Source organism: Nerophis lumbriciformis, linkage group LG21 (assembly GCF_033978685.3).
Source record: "Nerophis lumbriciformis linkage group LG21, RoL_Nlum_v2.1, whole genome shotgun sequence".
Lineage (NCBI taxonomy): Eukaryota > Metazoa > Chordata > Actinopteri > Syngnathiformes > Syngnathidae > Nerophis > Nerophis lumbriciformis.
This window is the reverse complement of record NC_084568.2, coordinates 21,549,531-21,568,165: the sequence shown is the minus strand read 5'-3', so window position 1 is coordinate 21,568,165 and position 18,635 is coordinate 21,549,531. Positions and strand designations below refer to the sequence as shown.

Genomic DNA, 18,635 nt, shown 5'->3' with positions numbered 1-18,635 from the left:
AACCGTAAAAGGAAATTAAAAAACAAGTATCGTAAAGTAGAAATAGAAATAAGTCATGTACTGAAAAAGAAAAAACTCATAAATACTAATTAAGTGGAAAAATAAACAATAACAAGTATTGAAGTAGAGTAAGATCCCCCCAAAATATGGCATAAGTATTGGAGAGTAAAACTAGAAAGAAAAAAAATTACAAGAACTTAACAGTATTTATTTAAAATGTTGTCAAATACTTAATAGTAAAAAAAAAAAAAATGCTTGAGAGTAAAAGTAGAAATTAAAATTAAAATGTGTATTTTCAATAAACATAAAGTAAATTATTTTGACATAAGTACTGAAGAATAAAGTAGACAAAAACCTTATCAGTACTAATGTAAAAGAAAACAAATCCCAAAAATATCTCATAAGTACTGGAGTGTAAAAGTAGACATAAAAACAAAAAGAACCTAACAGTAAAATATATTTGTTTAAAATATTGTCATAAATACTAAAGATTAAAGAATAAAGTGGAACCCACCTTCTGTCATAATTACGGTAGAGTAAATGTAGAAATAAAAACAAAACATTTGTCACAAGTGCTAAGAAGTTGTTTTTTTTTCAAAAATAGAAACATTAACTTTAAAAAAAAAAAGCATACAGTAAGTATTGGAGTGTAAAAGTATTAAGAAAAACAAAAACATATTGTCCTAAGTAGTGAAAACTTAAAAACAATTCCAAATCTTGTCACAAGCACTGAAGAATAAAAGTAGGAAAAACATTTGAAAAAAGTAGTACTCAGTATAAGAAAAACGTTGTGATAAGTACCAAAGAGGAATAATAGGAAAAGGTAGAACTAGAAACACCCAAAATGGTCAAAAATACTGAAGTGTAAAAGTAGAAAAAAGCAATACAATTATACAGGATGGAGTCAGAGTAAGGTTTAAAATCTAACAGTTCAACACCACAATGTAAGCTCCAGCACACTAAAGTCGACTCCATCATACTACAAATGTAGAACAGAAATGACTTTTTGACATAAACAATCTTTTATTATAAATCAACAATTTCAATACAGTCAAAAACAATGTTTTGCAACATGATATAAAATAAAACATTTGCAATAGATAAACATTAATAGTGATCATGTGCACAGCAGAGAGAAACTATTTCACACAAAAAGATATCAACAGAAAAGTTTTTGAACCAACTCAATCAAGGAGACGTTCAATTTGACATGTCACAAAAAGGCTCAGTCTACACTAACGCCACTCATTCATCTTTGAACATTGAACAATCATTCTAAAGTGCAAAATCAGCAAATAGTTTTGGTAAACGTGAGAAAAGAACAGGAGGGTTGGCGACTTCACTTTTTCTTGCCCTTTTTGGGAGTCTTGTTGGATTTGTTGAGGATCTTCATGAGGTTTTTGGACATGAAGTAGGGTTTTTGCAGAGAACCATCATTGCGCTCCAGATCTTCCACTGCGGAAAGTCAGCTTGTAATGTGCACTGATCTTTTTGCATCCTATTATGTATGAAACACTTATTATTGGGTACTCACGGAAGCAGAGGAAGAGTGTGTCCACACACATGTTGTACACACTGAAGAATCCGTGAGCTATGAGGTAGCTACCAAACACCACCGTCTGCATTTTGGAGAAGAACATCAATAAAGGTCATAAAGCTTCGAGGTTCACTGAGGGCTGCTTCTAACAGTGAATACTATTATTACACCTTGTTTTATGCATTTTATTAGTAGATTTTTTTTTTAAACTAAAATGTAAAAAAAAATACGGTAAGTTGCAATAATGTCACCTCAAAATGTAGTGTATATTACTGTAAATGGAAAAACAGTACTGCTATTTTTTATGATAAAAAAGGCAGCTAAGTTGCCAGAATTTTACTGTAAAATGTACATTTGTTTTTTTATTGTAAATTAAAAAAAACTGCAATTTTACAGTAACATTTTGGCACATGAGCTGCCAGTTTTTTTTGTTTGTTTTTTTTACCGCAAATCAACAACTGTAGATTTTTCTGTGTATTACTGTAAATGCCAAAACAGCACCTCAGTTTATTACAGTAAAAAAAAAAAAAAAGTACTGTTTTTTTCATTTAGAGAAAAACGCAGTAAATTTCACAATTTTACCAGGAAATCTATTGCTACTTTTCCATTGCACAATTTGATGGATAACTTGCTTTGGTATCATTATTAGTATTTATTTCTATTTAAAAAATGGTTTGAATGTTTGATAATATATTTTTGCATAATTAGACAATATTTAAGTTAACATAATTTGCGATTACATGGAGTAATTTTTTTTTTCCGCCCAAAATAGAAATAAATAATATATTTAGTAAGAAAAGTTACAGTACTTTATTATTTCCAGGTGTTCGAGGGCCAAATAAAATGAAGTGGCGGGCCCCCGGGCCTTGAGTTTGACACCTACGATATAGTTGGACGCACTGACTAAAACATACAATGATTGGCATCCAGTAGTAGTTGAGGGTCTCCGTCTGGAAAGTGTTGCCTGGTAAAGGTATTCGGCCGGAGAAGAAAAAAAAGGACAGTACACCTGGGGGGGGGGAAATATGGTCAGAAATATGCACCGAAAAAGATGACGATTAAAAGGTGCGATACATATTACATACCGATTCCGCCCACCACCAGGAGCTTCCCAAAGAAGAGCAGCATGTCTGCCACCTTGTCAATCACCACAGCCCTTATGATGTTCCTCATCAGCAGAGAGAAAGCATTCCTGGCTGAGGTACAGAAGTTCTTCCCGTAAATGGCGATCTGCGGAACGGCACAGATGGTCAAACAGGGCTGGGCGATATGGCAAAAAAATGATCACGATTAATTAAAAAAAAAATGTATATGATCCGATCTCGATCAATATCACCATTTTTTTCCTCATTAAAGCAGATTGTCCCGTGCAGGATTATAGCGAGTATCACATCTTAACTACTGCAGTATCTTGTAACAGACATGTCCACCATGTTTGATAGAGGTAATATATGCTAACCATACCATACCATACCATACCAACTTTATTTATAAAGCCCTTTAAAATCAACCACAGTTGAAGAACAAAGGGCTGTACACCACAAAGAAATAGAGTTAAAGGACAGACTAAAAAACACCATTTAAAACAGAAGTAAAATAAACATTGAAAAAACAAATACAAATTACCCTAAGAACAATTTGTCAGATAAAAAGCAGTTAAAAAGTTAAAAACAGTTAAAAAAGTTAAAAGTTAAACAACTGTCAGTTTGTACATATATACAATTGTGTTTACTAGACGGGTAACGATACGGGTAACTCACGCTACGGTTTTGCTTCTTTTTTGGTCCATTTTGTGGGAGTAAAAAGAACAACTTTTTTTCCTCTCAAGGTTATTTTATTTATTTTGCTTGTCATCACAAACATTCTGCAGTAAACAAAGTATTAGCAGTGTAGTGAATACTCTGAGAGCTTTATTTCAAGTTAACATTGACTATTTATTATTTGTATTGTTTAATTACGTGCAACGTTCCCTCTAAGGTGCGCGCCTGCGCAATTGCGCACTGCTCACGCGTCCTCTGCGCACAGCAAATTAATGCCGCGCAGAAAATCAAAAATCCCATCTGAACTCTAAACGAAATAAAAACATTACAATTTATTCTGTATGATTATGCAGTGCAACTCTGTGAGTGACAGGTGACAACAAGAGTGGCCCCAATGAATAAAACAATCTTTGTCAACACAGTTCAATTATCGTCTGTTGAGACACTTTACAGACAGGAATTCCATCAATCACTTTATTGAGCAAAAACCACACCAAAAACATGAATAAAAAAAACTTTTATCTAGAATAACTGCTCATTTTATGCCATACAAACGAGGCTTACACCAACTTTGTCATCCGTCATATCAACAGAAGCCGCTCGCTCTGTCTCACCTGCACCAACACACGCACTCATGGCACTTAGGCAGTGCTGCATTTATGGCCACACAAAAAGTCGGACAACCCCAACGCCACACAATGTGTAAATGCCAGGTTGTAACACTCTGACTCCTCAATCAGATGTGTGCTTATTTTACTGCCATTTATTAAGGATGTCAATCTAAGGATATTATTCATGAAATGTTGTCATTAGATTTCATAAATACTAATAAAAAGATGTATTTTACAGACAGAAAGTTACAGGAACTAAATGTAATCTCTGAAAGGGGAAACATTTCTTTTAAAGGCAGGACCTGCAGCCAGACATACAATACTAGCACATAGGTCATGAAAAACACGTTTTTTGTTATTGTCATAGTAAGAGGGCAAAATCACTTCTATCAGAAAATAATTTTAATAAAACATTTAAATTGTTATGATGTCAGGTTTAGGACAGGTGTGACGCTGGTGTGGCCACAGTGTGCACGTCTGATGTTGCTCACATATGCTCCACTGAATGCTCAGGGAGTTTGTGCGTTTGCTCACACACATGAAAAATTAGAGGGAACATTGACTACGTGTATACATCAGTGCTTCTCACCAGTGCTTTGGCAAAGGGTGACCCAAGATTGTGTCGTTTTTAAAACTCAAATTCTGTATCTCATACTGAATGAAAATAAAATATTGAATTTTAAGTACTGTAAAATAATGTTTCAAAACACTTAAAACAAGTTTAATGATTATTTCAGGAACAAAATGGTTTTCTATCCACAAACAAACAAAAAGAACACAAAGTGTCTGCAGAGGAGTTTAATCTTTGCAGACACATAAACAACAAGTCTGACTAAAAATAATTCGATTTAAAAATGCATTTTCTGATTAAATTAATTGGTGTGTTGATTCTCCCAGTCGGGACAAATACATTAGGCGTTCTGTGAGTGCCTGCAAGTCCGCATTCGTGGCAAGATTATTGGTGAGATGCAGCAGATAGTGAAAGTAAAGTTGCTGCTTCTTTTTAATGTTGTGTTTCAACTTCTATGCTAGTGTTAGTCATATTTCTTTATTTTGTTCTTCTGGGCTGCACTTCCAGCTGTGTATGGGGAAGAGGCACAAGGCGATTGAATATTAATTACGTCGTCACAAGCCTGACATTCGTGACAGTGGAACTGGATGGTTGTGCACAGACCGACACAAACACAGACACATTAACAAGCACACAGGATCACGGGCGGCATGGCTCGGTTGGTAGAGCGGTCATGCCAGCAACTTGAGGATTCCAGGTGCGATCCCAGATTCCATCATCCGAGTCACTGCCTTGGGAAAGATACTTTACCCACACTGGTTTAAATGTAACTTAGATAATGGGTTTCACTATGTAAAGCGCTATATAAATATAGCTCACTTCACTTCGCGGTCAATAAAGGCGGATTGTTCCGTGCAGGATTATACCGCATCGTTGCTTCCCTTCTGTATACCACAGAGGTATCTTGTCACAGACGTTTGCGCCATGTTTGATCGAGGTAATATATGCTGACAGCTGATCGCCATGTTAGAACTCGAATTAATCGCGATCGACGAACACCATCATATAATCGCCCAGCCCTAGTCAAACAAGAAATATTGCCTATGTGCTGACGACTACTACTGTACTACTGGAAGTGACATGTTACCATGATGTATGCATTTCTGTTGAGGAACTTGATGAACTTCTCCAGGCACCAGAGGCAGCACTTCATGCAGCACAAGATAAAACGTGCGACAGGGTTCTGAGCCACTGGAGTCATGAAGAAAAAAGCATATTAGGACAGCATACATAATGTATACTGTAACAAGACAAAAGTTTATTAGTAATATATATATATATATATATATATATATATATATATATATATATATACACTGTAACTGTATATGTAGGAGCCTAAATGCTGTTTAAGTTAATTTACATTTTATGGAAGGTGCTTTTTGTTTATTCAGCCAAAATGGGACAATTTACTTTATTTGCATGCTTAGAATAATCATAAGGTACACTTTATTTGTAATTAATACATTTGTCTAAATAATTTGATGACGTAACTGTTTGATTGCATATATGGCGAAAGGATCTGTGTGGTAGGTTGGTTTTTGGACACAGTGCATTATGGGTAATGGCAGTCAGGTGCGGGGGAATTGAGCCACACAGTTTTTTGACCTCACTCTTTTTCTTACTCTTGCTTTTTCTAACTCATACTGTAACAAACTCTCTTTATTTTGCTATTCATTTGTTCCCACATCGTTATTGTTTTACGTTTTTGAATAATTAAGTGACAAGTAAACGATACAAAACGAAGAGGAGCGTCTGGAGTTTGTTTGTTGTTGCCGCAGCAAGCGGAGGCAGGAGAAAGTAGAGGAGCGTAAAGCTAAAGGCTTTATTAGGAATCTACAGTATATATATATATATATATATATATATATATATATATATATATATATATATATATATATATATATATATATATATATATGTCTTAATAAGGTTATCCAAAAAATAGTGCTCGATACCGTAGTAGAGCGCAATCTATGTATGTGTGGGAAAAAAATCACAAGACTATTTCATCTCTACAGGCCTGTTTCATGAGGGGGGGTACCCTCAATCGTCAGGAGATTTTAATGGGAGCATTCGCATACCATGGTTTATATAGGGCACAGAGTGGGTGGGTACAGGCTGGCCTAGGGGCGTGGTGATTGGCTCATGTGTTACCTAGGAGGTGTTTCCGTCTATGGCGGCATGTTGTTACAATTTTGCTGCGCTTGTTGAGGGATGACAGGTCTGGACGGTAAATAATAAACAGTTTCTCTTTCAAGCATAGGTTGCATCTTTTATTACCACTATTGTAAGGTGTGCTGGATGCAAGAATTTGCCATGTTATTGAATATTCAACATTATTGTCTTTGAGGTCCCAAATGTGTTTGCTGAGTTCTGTGGTATTTCGCAGGTTTTTGTTCCTGAAAGAAGCCTTGTGATTGTTCCATCTGGTTTTGAATTCTCCCTCGGTTAATCCTACATATGTGTCGGATGTGTTAATGTCCTTGCGTATTACCTTAGATTGGTAGACAACTGATGTTTGTAAGCACCCCCCGTTGAGAGGGCAATCAGGTTTCTTTCGACAATTACATCCTTTGTTGGTTTTGGAGTCGCTCTGTCTGAGGGCCGACGGCTCATTTGCAATTGTTTTGTTGTGGTTTGAGATGATTTGTCGTATATTGTTCATGCAGCTGTAGCTCAATTTAATGTTGTTCTTGTTGAATACTTTTCTTAGGATGTTGTCTTTGGGAAAGTGTTTGTCAATCAGATTGAGGAATTTGTGTCCAATGTTCGTTGAGACGTTTTTGCTGTATGGGGGGTTGTACCAGATGATGTCGTTCCGTTTTCTGTTCTTTTTTGGCTGGTTTCCTGGCGTGGGTTCATAGGTGAGGGTGAAATTGTATCCGCTTTCATCAAGGGCTTTTTGGTACGGGGGGGTTGCTTGGTCAAATTCAGCTTTGCTAGATGACAGCATCGATAGCCTTTTATTGATTCCGGTAGGTATTCTTTTCGTGGTGGTGGGTGGGTGGTTGCTGTCATGGTGCACGTATTGGAGTGTTGTGTTGGGTTTCGTGAATGGTTGGTAGCTGTTATTTCTCAGGTTGAAAGTGACGTCAAGGAAGTTGACGGTTTGCTTGTTGGCTTCAATCGTGATCCGTAGGCCGTTCTCTTTGAAAATTTGGCATATGCGCTTCTTGGTATTCTCGCTGCTCCTTGGCGAGGCGCGACACACTGCCAGTCCGTCATCACGGTAAATGCCAAGGTTCAGATTGAGGCTAGCGAGCTGGGAGAGGAGGAAACTCCCAACGAGTTCGCACGTTTCTGCTCCGTCAAAACTTCCCATAGTGACGTCAAATGTTGCAATGTTCTTTATTTGCCATGGTGTGCTGTTGTGGATGAGAATGGAGTTTTTTGCGTGGATGATGATGTTTCTTTCGTTGCTTTGCGTGGATGATGATGTTTCTTTCGTTGCTTTGCGTGGATGATGATGTTTCTTTCGTTGCAACGAAAGAAACATCATCATCCACGCAAAAAACTCCATTCTCATCCACAACAGCACACCATGGCAAAAAAAGAACAATGCAACATTTGACGTCACTATGGGAAGTTTTGACGGAGCAGAAACGTGCGAACTCGTTGGGAGTTTCCTCCTCTCCCAGCTCGCTACCCTCAATCTGAACCTTGGTATTTACCGTGATGACGGACTGGCAGTGTGTCGCGCCTCGCCAAGGAGCAGCGAGAATACCAAGAAGCGCATATGCCAAATTTTCAAAGAGAACGGCCTACGGATCACGATTGAAGCCAACAAGCAAACCGTCAACTTCCTTGACGTCACTTTCAACCTGAGAAATAACAGCTACCAACCATTCACGAAACCCAACACAACACTCCAATACGTGCACCATGACAGCAACCACCCACCCACCACCACGAAAAGAATACCTACCGGAATCAATAAAAGGCTATCGATGCTGTCATCTAGCAAAGCTGAATTTGACCAAGCAACCCCCCCGTACCAAAAAGCCCTTGATGAAAGCGGATACAATTTCACCCTCACCTATGAACCCACGCCAGGAAACCGGCCAAAAAAGAACAGAAAACGGAACGACATCATCTGGTACAACCCCCCATACAGCAAAAACGTCTCTACGAACATTGGACACAAATTCCTCAATCTGATTGACAAACACTTTCCCAAAGACAACATCCTAAGAAAAGTATTCAACAAGAACAACATTAAATTGAGCTACAGCTGCATGAACAATATACGACAAATCATCTCAAACCACAACAAAACAATTGCAAATGAGCCGTCGGCCCTCAGACAGAGCGACTCCAAAACCAACAAAGGATGTAATTGTCGAAAGAAACCTGATTGCCCTCTCAACGGGGGGTGCTTACAAACATCAGTTGTCTACCAATCTAAGGTAAGACGCAAGGACATTAACACATCCGACACATATGTAGGATTAACCGAGGGAGAATTCAAAACCAGATGGAACAATCACAAGCCTTCTTTCAGGAACAAAAACCTGCGAAATACCACAGAACTCAGCAAACACATTTGGGACCTCAAAGACAATAATGTTGAATATTCAATAACATGGCAAATTCTTGCATCCAGCACACCTTACAATAGTGGTAATAAAAGATGCAACCTATGCTTGAAAGAGAAACTGTTTATTATTTACCGTCCAGACCTGTCATCCCTCAACAAGCGCAGCGAAATTGTAACAACATGCCGCCATAGACGGAAACACCTCCTAGGTAACACATGAGCCAATCACCACGCCCCTAGGCCAGCCTGTACCCACCCACTCTGTGCCCTATATAAACCATGGTATGCGAATGCTCCCATTAAAATCTCCTGACGATTGAGGGTACCCCCCCTCATGAAACAGGCCTGTAGAGATGAAATAGTCTTGTGATTTTTTTCCCACACATACATATATATATATATATATATATATATATATATATATATATAAAAAATTAGTTTGATACTCCTGATATATACAGTTACAGTATATAAATATATATATATATATATATATATATATATATATATATATATACATACTGTATATAAATATATAATTGTGAGGGGCAAGATTGGTAATCTGATGCATTGAAGGTCTGAAAGGAGCAGGTAAAACTCACTGGATGCAAACAAGACATACATCTATTATAGATATAGATATATATATATATATATATATATATATATATATATATATATATATATATATATATATATATATATATATATATATACTGTAACTGTATATATCAGGAGTATCAAACTCATTTTTATTGAGGGCCACATCACAATTATGGCTACCCTCAGAGGGCTGTAACAGTGAATATATATGAATATAAACAATTAGCCACAATTTGCAGAGGCAACTTATTTCTAATGTTGCATGTTTTACCAACAGATTTATGGAAACTTGTACGGAAATCGTATGTCAAGGTGACAAGCATTTAAGTATTTATTAAGTGTGGCTTATATTCTGAAAAATACGGTACATTTAGACAGAAAGTGCTTTATTATTTCCAGCCTATCGCAGGCCACATAAATTAAGTTAAATCAAATATTAAATATTAAGGTCCACATTAAAAAGGAACTGCAAATGTTGTTTATCATTCACAATGTTTATGTGGGACAAGAACATGTCATATTTTTTGTGCATTCTTAATATCAAAAAAACGCTCGCAAGATGCGGCTAACATTTTAGCAAATGGGATTTACCTAGATTGCCTTCAAAGCCCTCTAAAAATGCATTTTAATGTCTGTTGTTGGCATTGACAAAAGGTTTGCTCTTTTGAATGTCAACAATTGTTTTTTTACTATTGCTTAATCTAAATAAAACAATTAACTCACATCAGGACTGAAGAGCACTTCATACTTTAGTTCTTCTTACTACTGCTTTTAGTACTACAATAGGGTGAAACCACCCTTGCCAGTACTCGCCCTCCTTGTGTTGGACGATTAACAGTTGGGGCTTTGGCACCAACATCTAAACTAGATCTGACCATGATAAAGTGGAACCTTGGTTTACGAACCCCTCTATATGCGAACATTTCAGTTTCCTAACTTTTAGATTGCTGCAAATATGCCTCTGTGTACAAAGCATGTCTCTGTGTACAAACACTTCATTCATGCATTTTGTGTCCCGCTGGCTGCCATTTTGTGCTAGCTCGTATTGAAGAGATTGAAGAAGCCGGCTTCGTACTACAAAAAGTTTTGAATTGCGATTAGAATGGATTTTTTGGAAAAAGATGCCAAAGTGGACTTATTACACAGCGGAGGAGAACACTACTTGTTGTTCAACTATTTTATGAGCACACACACACACACACACACACACACAAACACTCCCTTCTCTTCTTATTGTTAAGAATTTTGGTGATTTCTGATCGTTTGTGAAGGCACCAAAGGGACTTCTGTGTGTGCGCGCTTGTTGGCAGAGCAGAGCATACAGCACCGTTCAGCTTGTCATCGTTGTTTTAGCTTGTTATTAAAGAGATAGTTGCTTTATCCTCTCTTTGTTATGTTTGTTTGATATACAGTACTGTATAACACTTTATATTGAGTTCAAAGTGTACAAACTTTAACTAAAATAGGGACTTTTGTCGAGGCTGAAACACATTTTTCATAATTACATTGTTTTTTTATGGAGAAATTTGCTTCACTGTATGAACTTTTTGATTTACTAACCCTGTTCAAGAACAAATTAAGTATGTGCATCGAGGTTCCACTGTATATTTATGAGCACGAAGCCTGACATGGAAAATGTCTTCTAAGACAAACTGAATGGTACAAATCTGGTTGATTGAATGCCCTGAGAGTATTTCAAAGGGTGAGACGCCTTACTTCTGGTTTTGTGGTCAATGTACTCCAGGATCACCCTCGCTACCTGCACAAGTGTCAGGATCAAAGCACCAAATGCCAGTGAGCCAATATGGTACCTGGGATTAAAAGGAAAGAAACTGGTTAAATGTATTATCAGCTCCATTTTTTTTTATCAGCATAATGATCAAATTTGAAAAAGCTCTGTCAAAACATTTACCAGAGTGGTGTATAAAGAGAGTATGGCCAACTAAACAACATGTGCCATGACTGCTACCAAGGACGTGTGCGGCTGTGCAAGGATGCATGCAATTGCTGTCGCTTTGACATTGGTTTTTCTGACGAAATTACCCAAAATAACATGTCTATATATAGCTTTGGACCAACAATCAAGGATAAATTATAACATTTGTGTGAAGTATGTCAACTGTGGTGGCTGCTCCAATGTATTTGTAATTACTGTATGTATCACTCATTATGTAGTATTTTAACTTATTTCTTTTTGTAACATGCTAAGTAAATAAGTGTACTTATTTCCCCATATTTCTGCACAATAAGTCAGATATGGTAACACCAGTGCGCAGTACAGAAAATGATATGATTTTTGGTCCAGAACACATTTTGCTTTATTCATTATTGACCTTTTTCTTGCCACTTTATGTTGTATAATTTTTATTAAATTATTAAATTAAATTATTATTTTATTTCCGGTTCCTTTTATTTCAAAATGATTACACCCAAAATTGGGTTTCTTTTACTCATTCAATGTCCGCCTATTTGTATTTGTGTTTCACCTTCTCTTCTGCTGTTACCGAATTGCATTTTTTAAATATTTATTTTCAACAATAATCTGTTTTTGTCAAACAATCTCTTTAAGTTATTTATTTATTATGTTATTACTTGTATTAGCTAGGGATGTCCGATAATGGCTTTTTGCCGATATCCGATATTCCGATATTGTCCAACTCTTTAATTACCGATACCGATATCAACCGATACCGAAATCAACCGATATATGCAGTCGTGGAATTAACACATTATTATGCCTAATTTGGACAACCAGGTATGGTGAAGATAAGGTACTTTAAAAAAAATTTAAAAAAATAAAATAAGATAAATAAATTAAAAACATTTTCTTGAATAAAAAAGAAAGTAAAACAATATAAAAACAGTTACATAGACTCTAGTAATTAATGAAAATTAGTCAAATTAACTGTTAAAGGTTAGTACTATTAGTGGACCAGCAGCACGCACAATCATGTGTGCTTACGGACTGTATCCCTTGCAGACTGTATTGATATATATTGATATATAATGTAGGAACCAGAATATTAATAACAGAAAGAAACAACCCTTTTGTATGAATGAGTGTGAATGAGTGTAAATGGGGGAGGATGGTTTTTTGGGTTAGTGCACTAATTGTAAGTGTATCTTGTGTTTTTATGTTGATTTAATAAAAAAACAATTAAAAAAAACAATAAAAAAAAAACAATACCGATAATAAAAAAAACGATACCGATAATTTCCGATTTAACATTTTAACGCATTTATCGGCCGATCTCTAAATAAATGATAAATGGGTTGTAATTGTATAGCGCTTTTCTACCTTCAAGGTACTCAAAGCGCTTTGACACTACTTCCACATTTTACCCATTCACACACACATTCACACACTGATGGAGGGAGCTGCCATGCAAGGCGCTAACCAGCACCCATCAGGAGCAAGGGTGAAGTGTCTTGCTCAGGACACAACGGACATGACGAGGTTGGTACTAGGTGGGGATTGAACCAGGGACCCTTGGGTTGCGCACGGCCACTCTTCCACTGCGCCACGCCGTCTAGTATTAGCTTTTGTGTGTTCTCTCCTGAACAAAACACAAAAGTTGTGTCGTGCGTCTACCTGGCACAAAATGCTTCAGTTGGTGGCTCTCCAGTGTTGATGGCGAACTTTCACTTCCCATACTTGTCTTCTTTCCGGGTTGTTGCGAAAGCGATGTAAAAGCTTTGTACAATTCTTGCGGTTGGAGCAACCAGACCCATGACAACAAATTTTTAGACGGCGAAAAACTAACAAAGAAGCGCCGCAAACACATACCATCAGCTCACAGTTAGTAGCAGTCATGGCGCGAGAGCACCTGAAACTGAGTTGGCCATACTCTCATTACTCTGACAATTACAGAGTACAGGAGCCCACTCGTGGCTACGATGCAAACTGCAGCCAGTAAGCGTTTAGTGTAAGAGCACATTCTCGGGAAGCAACTCAACATACCTTAGTGTGCGCATAAAAGCAGCAGACAAGGGGAACATGGGGATGTCGTCTGGTTTGGAGAGGGCCCAGTAGTAGGAGGCAAAAGCACCAGCAAGCGTGCACTGGCCCAAAGCGATGACAAAGTTGACACACCAGAGAAAGGCCACTGCGTTGTAGATCTGTAGGTTGAAGAGGGTCCTCTGGAACGTGCCCTCATCGTTGTATTTGACAAAAATGCACGCAGCGGAGGGGCAAGATTGGTAATCTGATGCATTGAAGGTCTGAAAGGAGCAGGTAAAACTCACTGGATGCAAACAAGACATACAATTCATTAAAAAGCATTTATCATTACCTCCGCCAGGTACTTATGTAATTATCATTGATTAGTCTGTTTGTTAGTTAGCAACATAACTCAAGAAGCTATAGGCAGATTTCAGGAAACTTTCAGAAAATGTCCAAAATGGGATAAGGAACAACAGGTAAGATTTTGGGTCTTATCCAGATAATTACTATGTTACCTTACTTTTACTTAGTATGTGGCCAACATACTGGATAGCATACACTGGATAGCATACATCAGATGTTGGCCACTATGTATGTGGCCAACATCTTAGCACCTTTGGTTGGCAAAACTCCTCATCATGTCCAAAACTCAATTGACTTTGTAAGGAAGATCAGAGATCTAAAACTGGACAAAAATGAAACTACAGTTTCATTCGACGTAACCCCCCTTTTCACCTGTATTCCAACCCAGGATGCAATAGAGACGCGGAGCCAACGTCTACTAGGTGATCCCACTTTACAGGATAGATCCACACTAAACCCAGAACAGATTTGCCTTTTGATGGAACTTTGCCTTAACACTACATACTTACAAATCATAGGAACGTTTTAACGACAAAAACATGGTTGTGCCATGGGACCACGTGTATCCCCAATAGTAGCAAACCTTTACATGAAGTACATGTAAAAGAGAGCTCTGAGGTATTTTAAGGAAACAGCACCAAGTCATTGGTACAGATATGTGGATGACACATGGCCACAAGCCTTCACCGAGCACATTAACATCAAGTTCACATGTGAGAATGTCAAAGACAATAAGTTGCCTTTTTTGGACTGTGATGTCCACATTGATAAAAATAGGGGCTTCAAGGTCCGGGTTTACCGAAAACCCACACATGCTGATCAATACCTACTTTTTGATTCACACCACCCACGGAACAGAAACTGGGCTTTATCAGAACCCTACAACACAGAGCTGATAATGTTCCTACCAGCCCACAGGCATTTGAGGGAAGCCCTCAAAACCTGTGGTTACCCCAGCTGGTGGTTTGTGAAAAGTGCGTCCAATTCCAGAAATAACAAGAACTGAGTGGATGAGGAGGAAAAAGGTGACAGACGCAAAAATATTGAGAAACTCTAAATATTTTTTAACCAACACAACATACCCGTACACTTCAAACCAGGCAACACCCTGATTTCTCAGGGTGTTGCCTAGTGCATCCTAAAGACCGGACACCCCACACCTACAAAAACAATCTAGTGAATGCTATCCAGTGCGGATTCATATATTGGGGAAACAAAACAACCACTAAGCCGACGCATGGCACAGCATAGACGGGCAAACTCTTCAGGCCAAGACTCAGCTGTCTACCTACACCTCAGGGAGAAACAACGCTCCTTAAGAGACCAAAAATGTACAGATTCTGGATAGGGAGGATGGATGGTACGAAAGGAGTGAAGCCATCTATGTCAAGGTTGAAAAACCATCCCAGAACAGAGGAGGTGATCTGAGACACCACCTATCTCCCACATACAATACTGCCCATTCAGCCATTTCTAAAAGACTCTGCAATTTTGCCTACAACAAATAACAGGAGTTCGCAACATATTCTAACTCCAAATGGTATACTAGTCACAGAAGGTGACCAGAATACCATTTGTTCACAACTGAATGGAATGCTAACGTGGGTGATTCCAACTATTTTGGACTGGTAGTAGTCGATCCACAGCTATCGTTCTGCCACACTATACTATCAATGCTAACGAGGGGAAATTACACTTCAACGACTGTCGTTGGCTTTGACAGTTAAGATTGCTCGTTTGTGTTAAAAATAGTTGTTTTTCTCACTACGATAGGGCGAAACCATCCTTGCCCAGGCGCACCCTCCTGGTGTTTGGAGTATAAATATTTGGGGTTCTGACACCAGCCGCTAAACTCGATCTGACCAATCTAAGTCTAAGACTAAATATGACCAATCTAAGTCTATGAACATGAACTGACAAAGCCTACTCAGATGAGAAGTGAAACGTCTTCTAAGACAAACCAAACAGTCCAGCTGCGATCGATTGAATGCCCTGAGATTACAGGGATTTTGTTTGACTTTTTTATACTTATTCTATCCAAATCCTGAAGGCTGTTGCTTTGTAATTTCAAATTTCAGAGATTTTTTAATGGGATGAATGTTTGGAAACTGGCTAGGCCACCCCGGGATCTCATCATGCTTCTTTTTGGCCGGATGTTTTGGTTTATTGTCATGCTAAAAGAACCATCTGACGCCAAGAGGTCCCCCCCGAACAAGATTAGTTCAACCTGTTATTTTAAACCCCGCCCGATAACATGTGCTAACATGTGCCTGTGGTACTGTTCTTATATCCTTTTGTTTAAAAAAATATATTTTTAAGCCAGTGACATACTGTAAATCACCTTTAAAGCGGACCTATTATGCAAAACCAACTGTTTTTACCTATTGGTACCTGTTTTTGTGTAATTGGGATCTGCATTAAGTCCCTAAAATTTGAAATCAAGCCATAGAGGCAATGTGGAGGTATTTAAAAATCAATCTTACCTTCTTTCATACCTGCGCCAAACAAGCCATTTCGAATTTGCCCAATTTGTGATGGGTTTTTTCAGCGGATATATCCATATATAGTAGAGATTTACCTGAAAGGCTTTGCGCGAGTCCACCATTGTAGTCCAACATTTAAGTCAATAAGTTGCTCTTTTTTCTCTATCCTCTTGTTGTGGGGCAAACTGCCTCGTACATGCACATGCATCCTCCGCTGTTGCCATTTCTAATACAAAGTTGCGTATAGTTCAAACTTATAGCTGTCAGTAGACACGTTAAAAACTGCAACATGGCTGACGAGGAGAAGACGCAGTCGAAGTGGAGGCACGTAAACAAGACCGCCCACAGAACGGCGTATCCTGAAGAGACGGTCAGAAAGCGGCTTGAAGATGGAACCACCATTACATGTTATGTAGACAACAAGGAAGTGTTTTAAATGTAGAAACAAATCATAATATGACCCCTTAATAGTAAAAATAGTTTAGGAAATCTAATCAAATTAAAGAACATCTGGCTTTCAGAAAAAGATAAGTGTTTGACCTCAGAGGTTCCACTGTAGAGTCACCACTTCGTGAAAGCAAAATTATGGCTGTGCTACGATTAGACAGTTGCAAAAATACGATAAACACAAACAAAAATAACTTGGATTACGATTCCAACCCACACTTGGCTTTTATTCCACCCATTTACCTGAGGATCACACTTCATTGTGCCATTGATGCTCTGACAGTCACTCATACTGGAATTGAGGGCAACCACTTTGTAGATGGGTTCTCCTGAGGTGGCCAAATATCTGTAATTAGCAATTAGTTCAGGAGGAACACATGTTGTGGTCTGTAGACTGTAATACTACAGACAGAGCTTACATATTATAATAAGTATGTGTACTGATGACAGACAGAGTAAAAGGATACAAGGCCGTGGCCCCCCAGTAAGCCACACAAACCAGGAGGAGAACAAATGTGATCAGAGGGTACAGCAGCGTGTACATCATGACACCTATGGCTCTGTGAAACACACATCAGCTCATCTTCCAGAAGCCTCAAGTTCGGACAACAGTTAAGAGTTGTCCAGTCATATTACACTGATTTAAACAATCCTTGAATTATATCTTAGTTCAAACGAATACAACTCACTTGCTCGACTCTCGTATGAGCGCAATGGCGATGAGGATTCTGGACCGCAGGAAGATGAGAATCAAGATAAGGATTGCCTCGACCACACAAAGAATGATTACTGAAGAGGATCAAAACAAGTTTTGATTGACCATGAATAACAAACAGGATAATAAAGGTTTAGGACTTTATACGTAGCTGTATGTTCTGGTTTGTAAAATTGGTTGAGACAAAAACACATCTCGCGCTTTAGCACATTTCTATTCAACTGGAAACCCATGGGCCAAATCTGGCCCAAGAATGACACCCTACCGGCCCCCAAGCTCAGTTCCAAAAACTTAGAAGAGACTAAAAATATGTTGTTATATAGAGAATCTTTGACTTGATTTTTTGAAGGAGGTCTTGAAAAAGAGCAGCGCACTCCTGTTGCAAGAGAAATGTTTGTATTTTTATTCAACCAAACAAAAAATGATGGAACACAAAAAAAATATAAGATTTGCAACAAAAAAAAAAGGATTTTTAAATCTTTAAAATATTTTTTTGAAAAATCAATCTTGTAGTTAATTTGGTGGCGAGTTTGGTCCGCTTTACAAAATAAAGCCACAAATCATATGGGATATTAACTTCGCTGAACGTCTTTTTTTTTTTTTTTTTTTTTTTTAATACACACACACGCTGAGAACCTACTGGCAGAAATGTAGATCGGCGCCTATGTTAATAAGTATATATTATAAATAGAAAAATGTAATAGTGTATATTATGTGTTTAAAGGGTTTGCAAAATACTCGTCTACAGTCTAGTCTGAATATTGTATTATGTATGTATTAATGTGGATATTAAAATACAACAATTAATTTGCTCTGTATCATCATTTTTTGTTTGGTTGCATAACATACACATTTCTCTCCATAGTTGCATGGACAGAATTGTATTTATTCTGATTCTAAATCGATTCATAATTTTTGAGAATTGACATCTAAAAATCCATCCATCCATCCATGTTCTACCGGTTGTCCGCCTTGGGTCACGGGAGGTGCTGGAGCCTATCCCAGCTTCACGTTTAAAAAAAACAAATTCTGAAATTTTATTTTCTATTTTTTAAGATTACA

At 37.8% G+C, this 18,635-nt stretch overlaps 1 protein-coding gene across 1 annotated transcript in view; it reads right to left on the bottom strand.

The window, feature by feature from the left end:
- Positions 1 to 1,003: 1,003 nt before the first annotated feature.
- The window catches only part of slc44a4 (solute carrier family 44 member 4), a 48,118-nt gene continuing 30,486 nt past the window's right edge, over positions 1,004 to 18,635 (bottom strand). Inside the window, exons 12-21 of the mRNA XM_061982620.2 lie at positions 17,548 to 17,647; positions 17,326 to 17,418; positions 17,102 to 17,204; positions 13,584 to 13,843; positions 11,339 to 11,433; positions 5,567 to 5,670; positions 2,623 to 2,767; positions 2,452 to 2,546; positions 1,535 to 1,619; positions 1,004 to 1,455 (exon numbers count right to left, since the gene is read on the bottom strand). Coding sequence (XP_061838604.1) covers positions 1,340 to 1,455; positions 1,535 to 1,619; positions 2,452 to 2,546; positions 2,623 to 2,767; positions 5,567 to 5,670; positions 11,339 to 11,433; positions 13,584 to 13,843; positions 17,102 to 17,204; positions 17,326 to 17,418; positions 17,548 to 17,647 — 1,196 coding nt within the window. The 3' untranslated portion in view covers positions 1,004 to 1,339. The remainder of the gene's footprint in view (positions 1,456 to 1,534; positions 1,620 to 2,451; positions 2,547 to 2,622; positions 2,768 to 5,566; positions 5,671 to 11,338; positions 11,434 to 13,583; positions 13,844 to 17,101; positions 17,205 to 17,325; positions 17,419 to 17,547; positions 17,648 to 18,635) is intronic.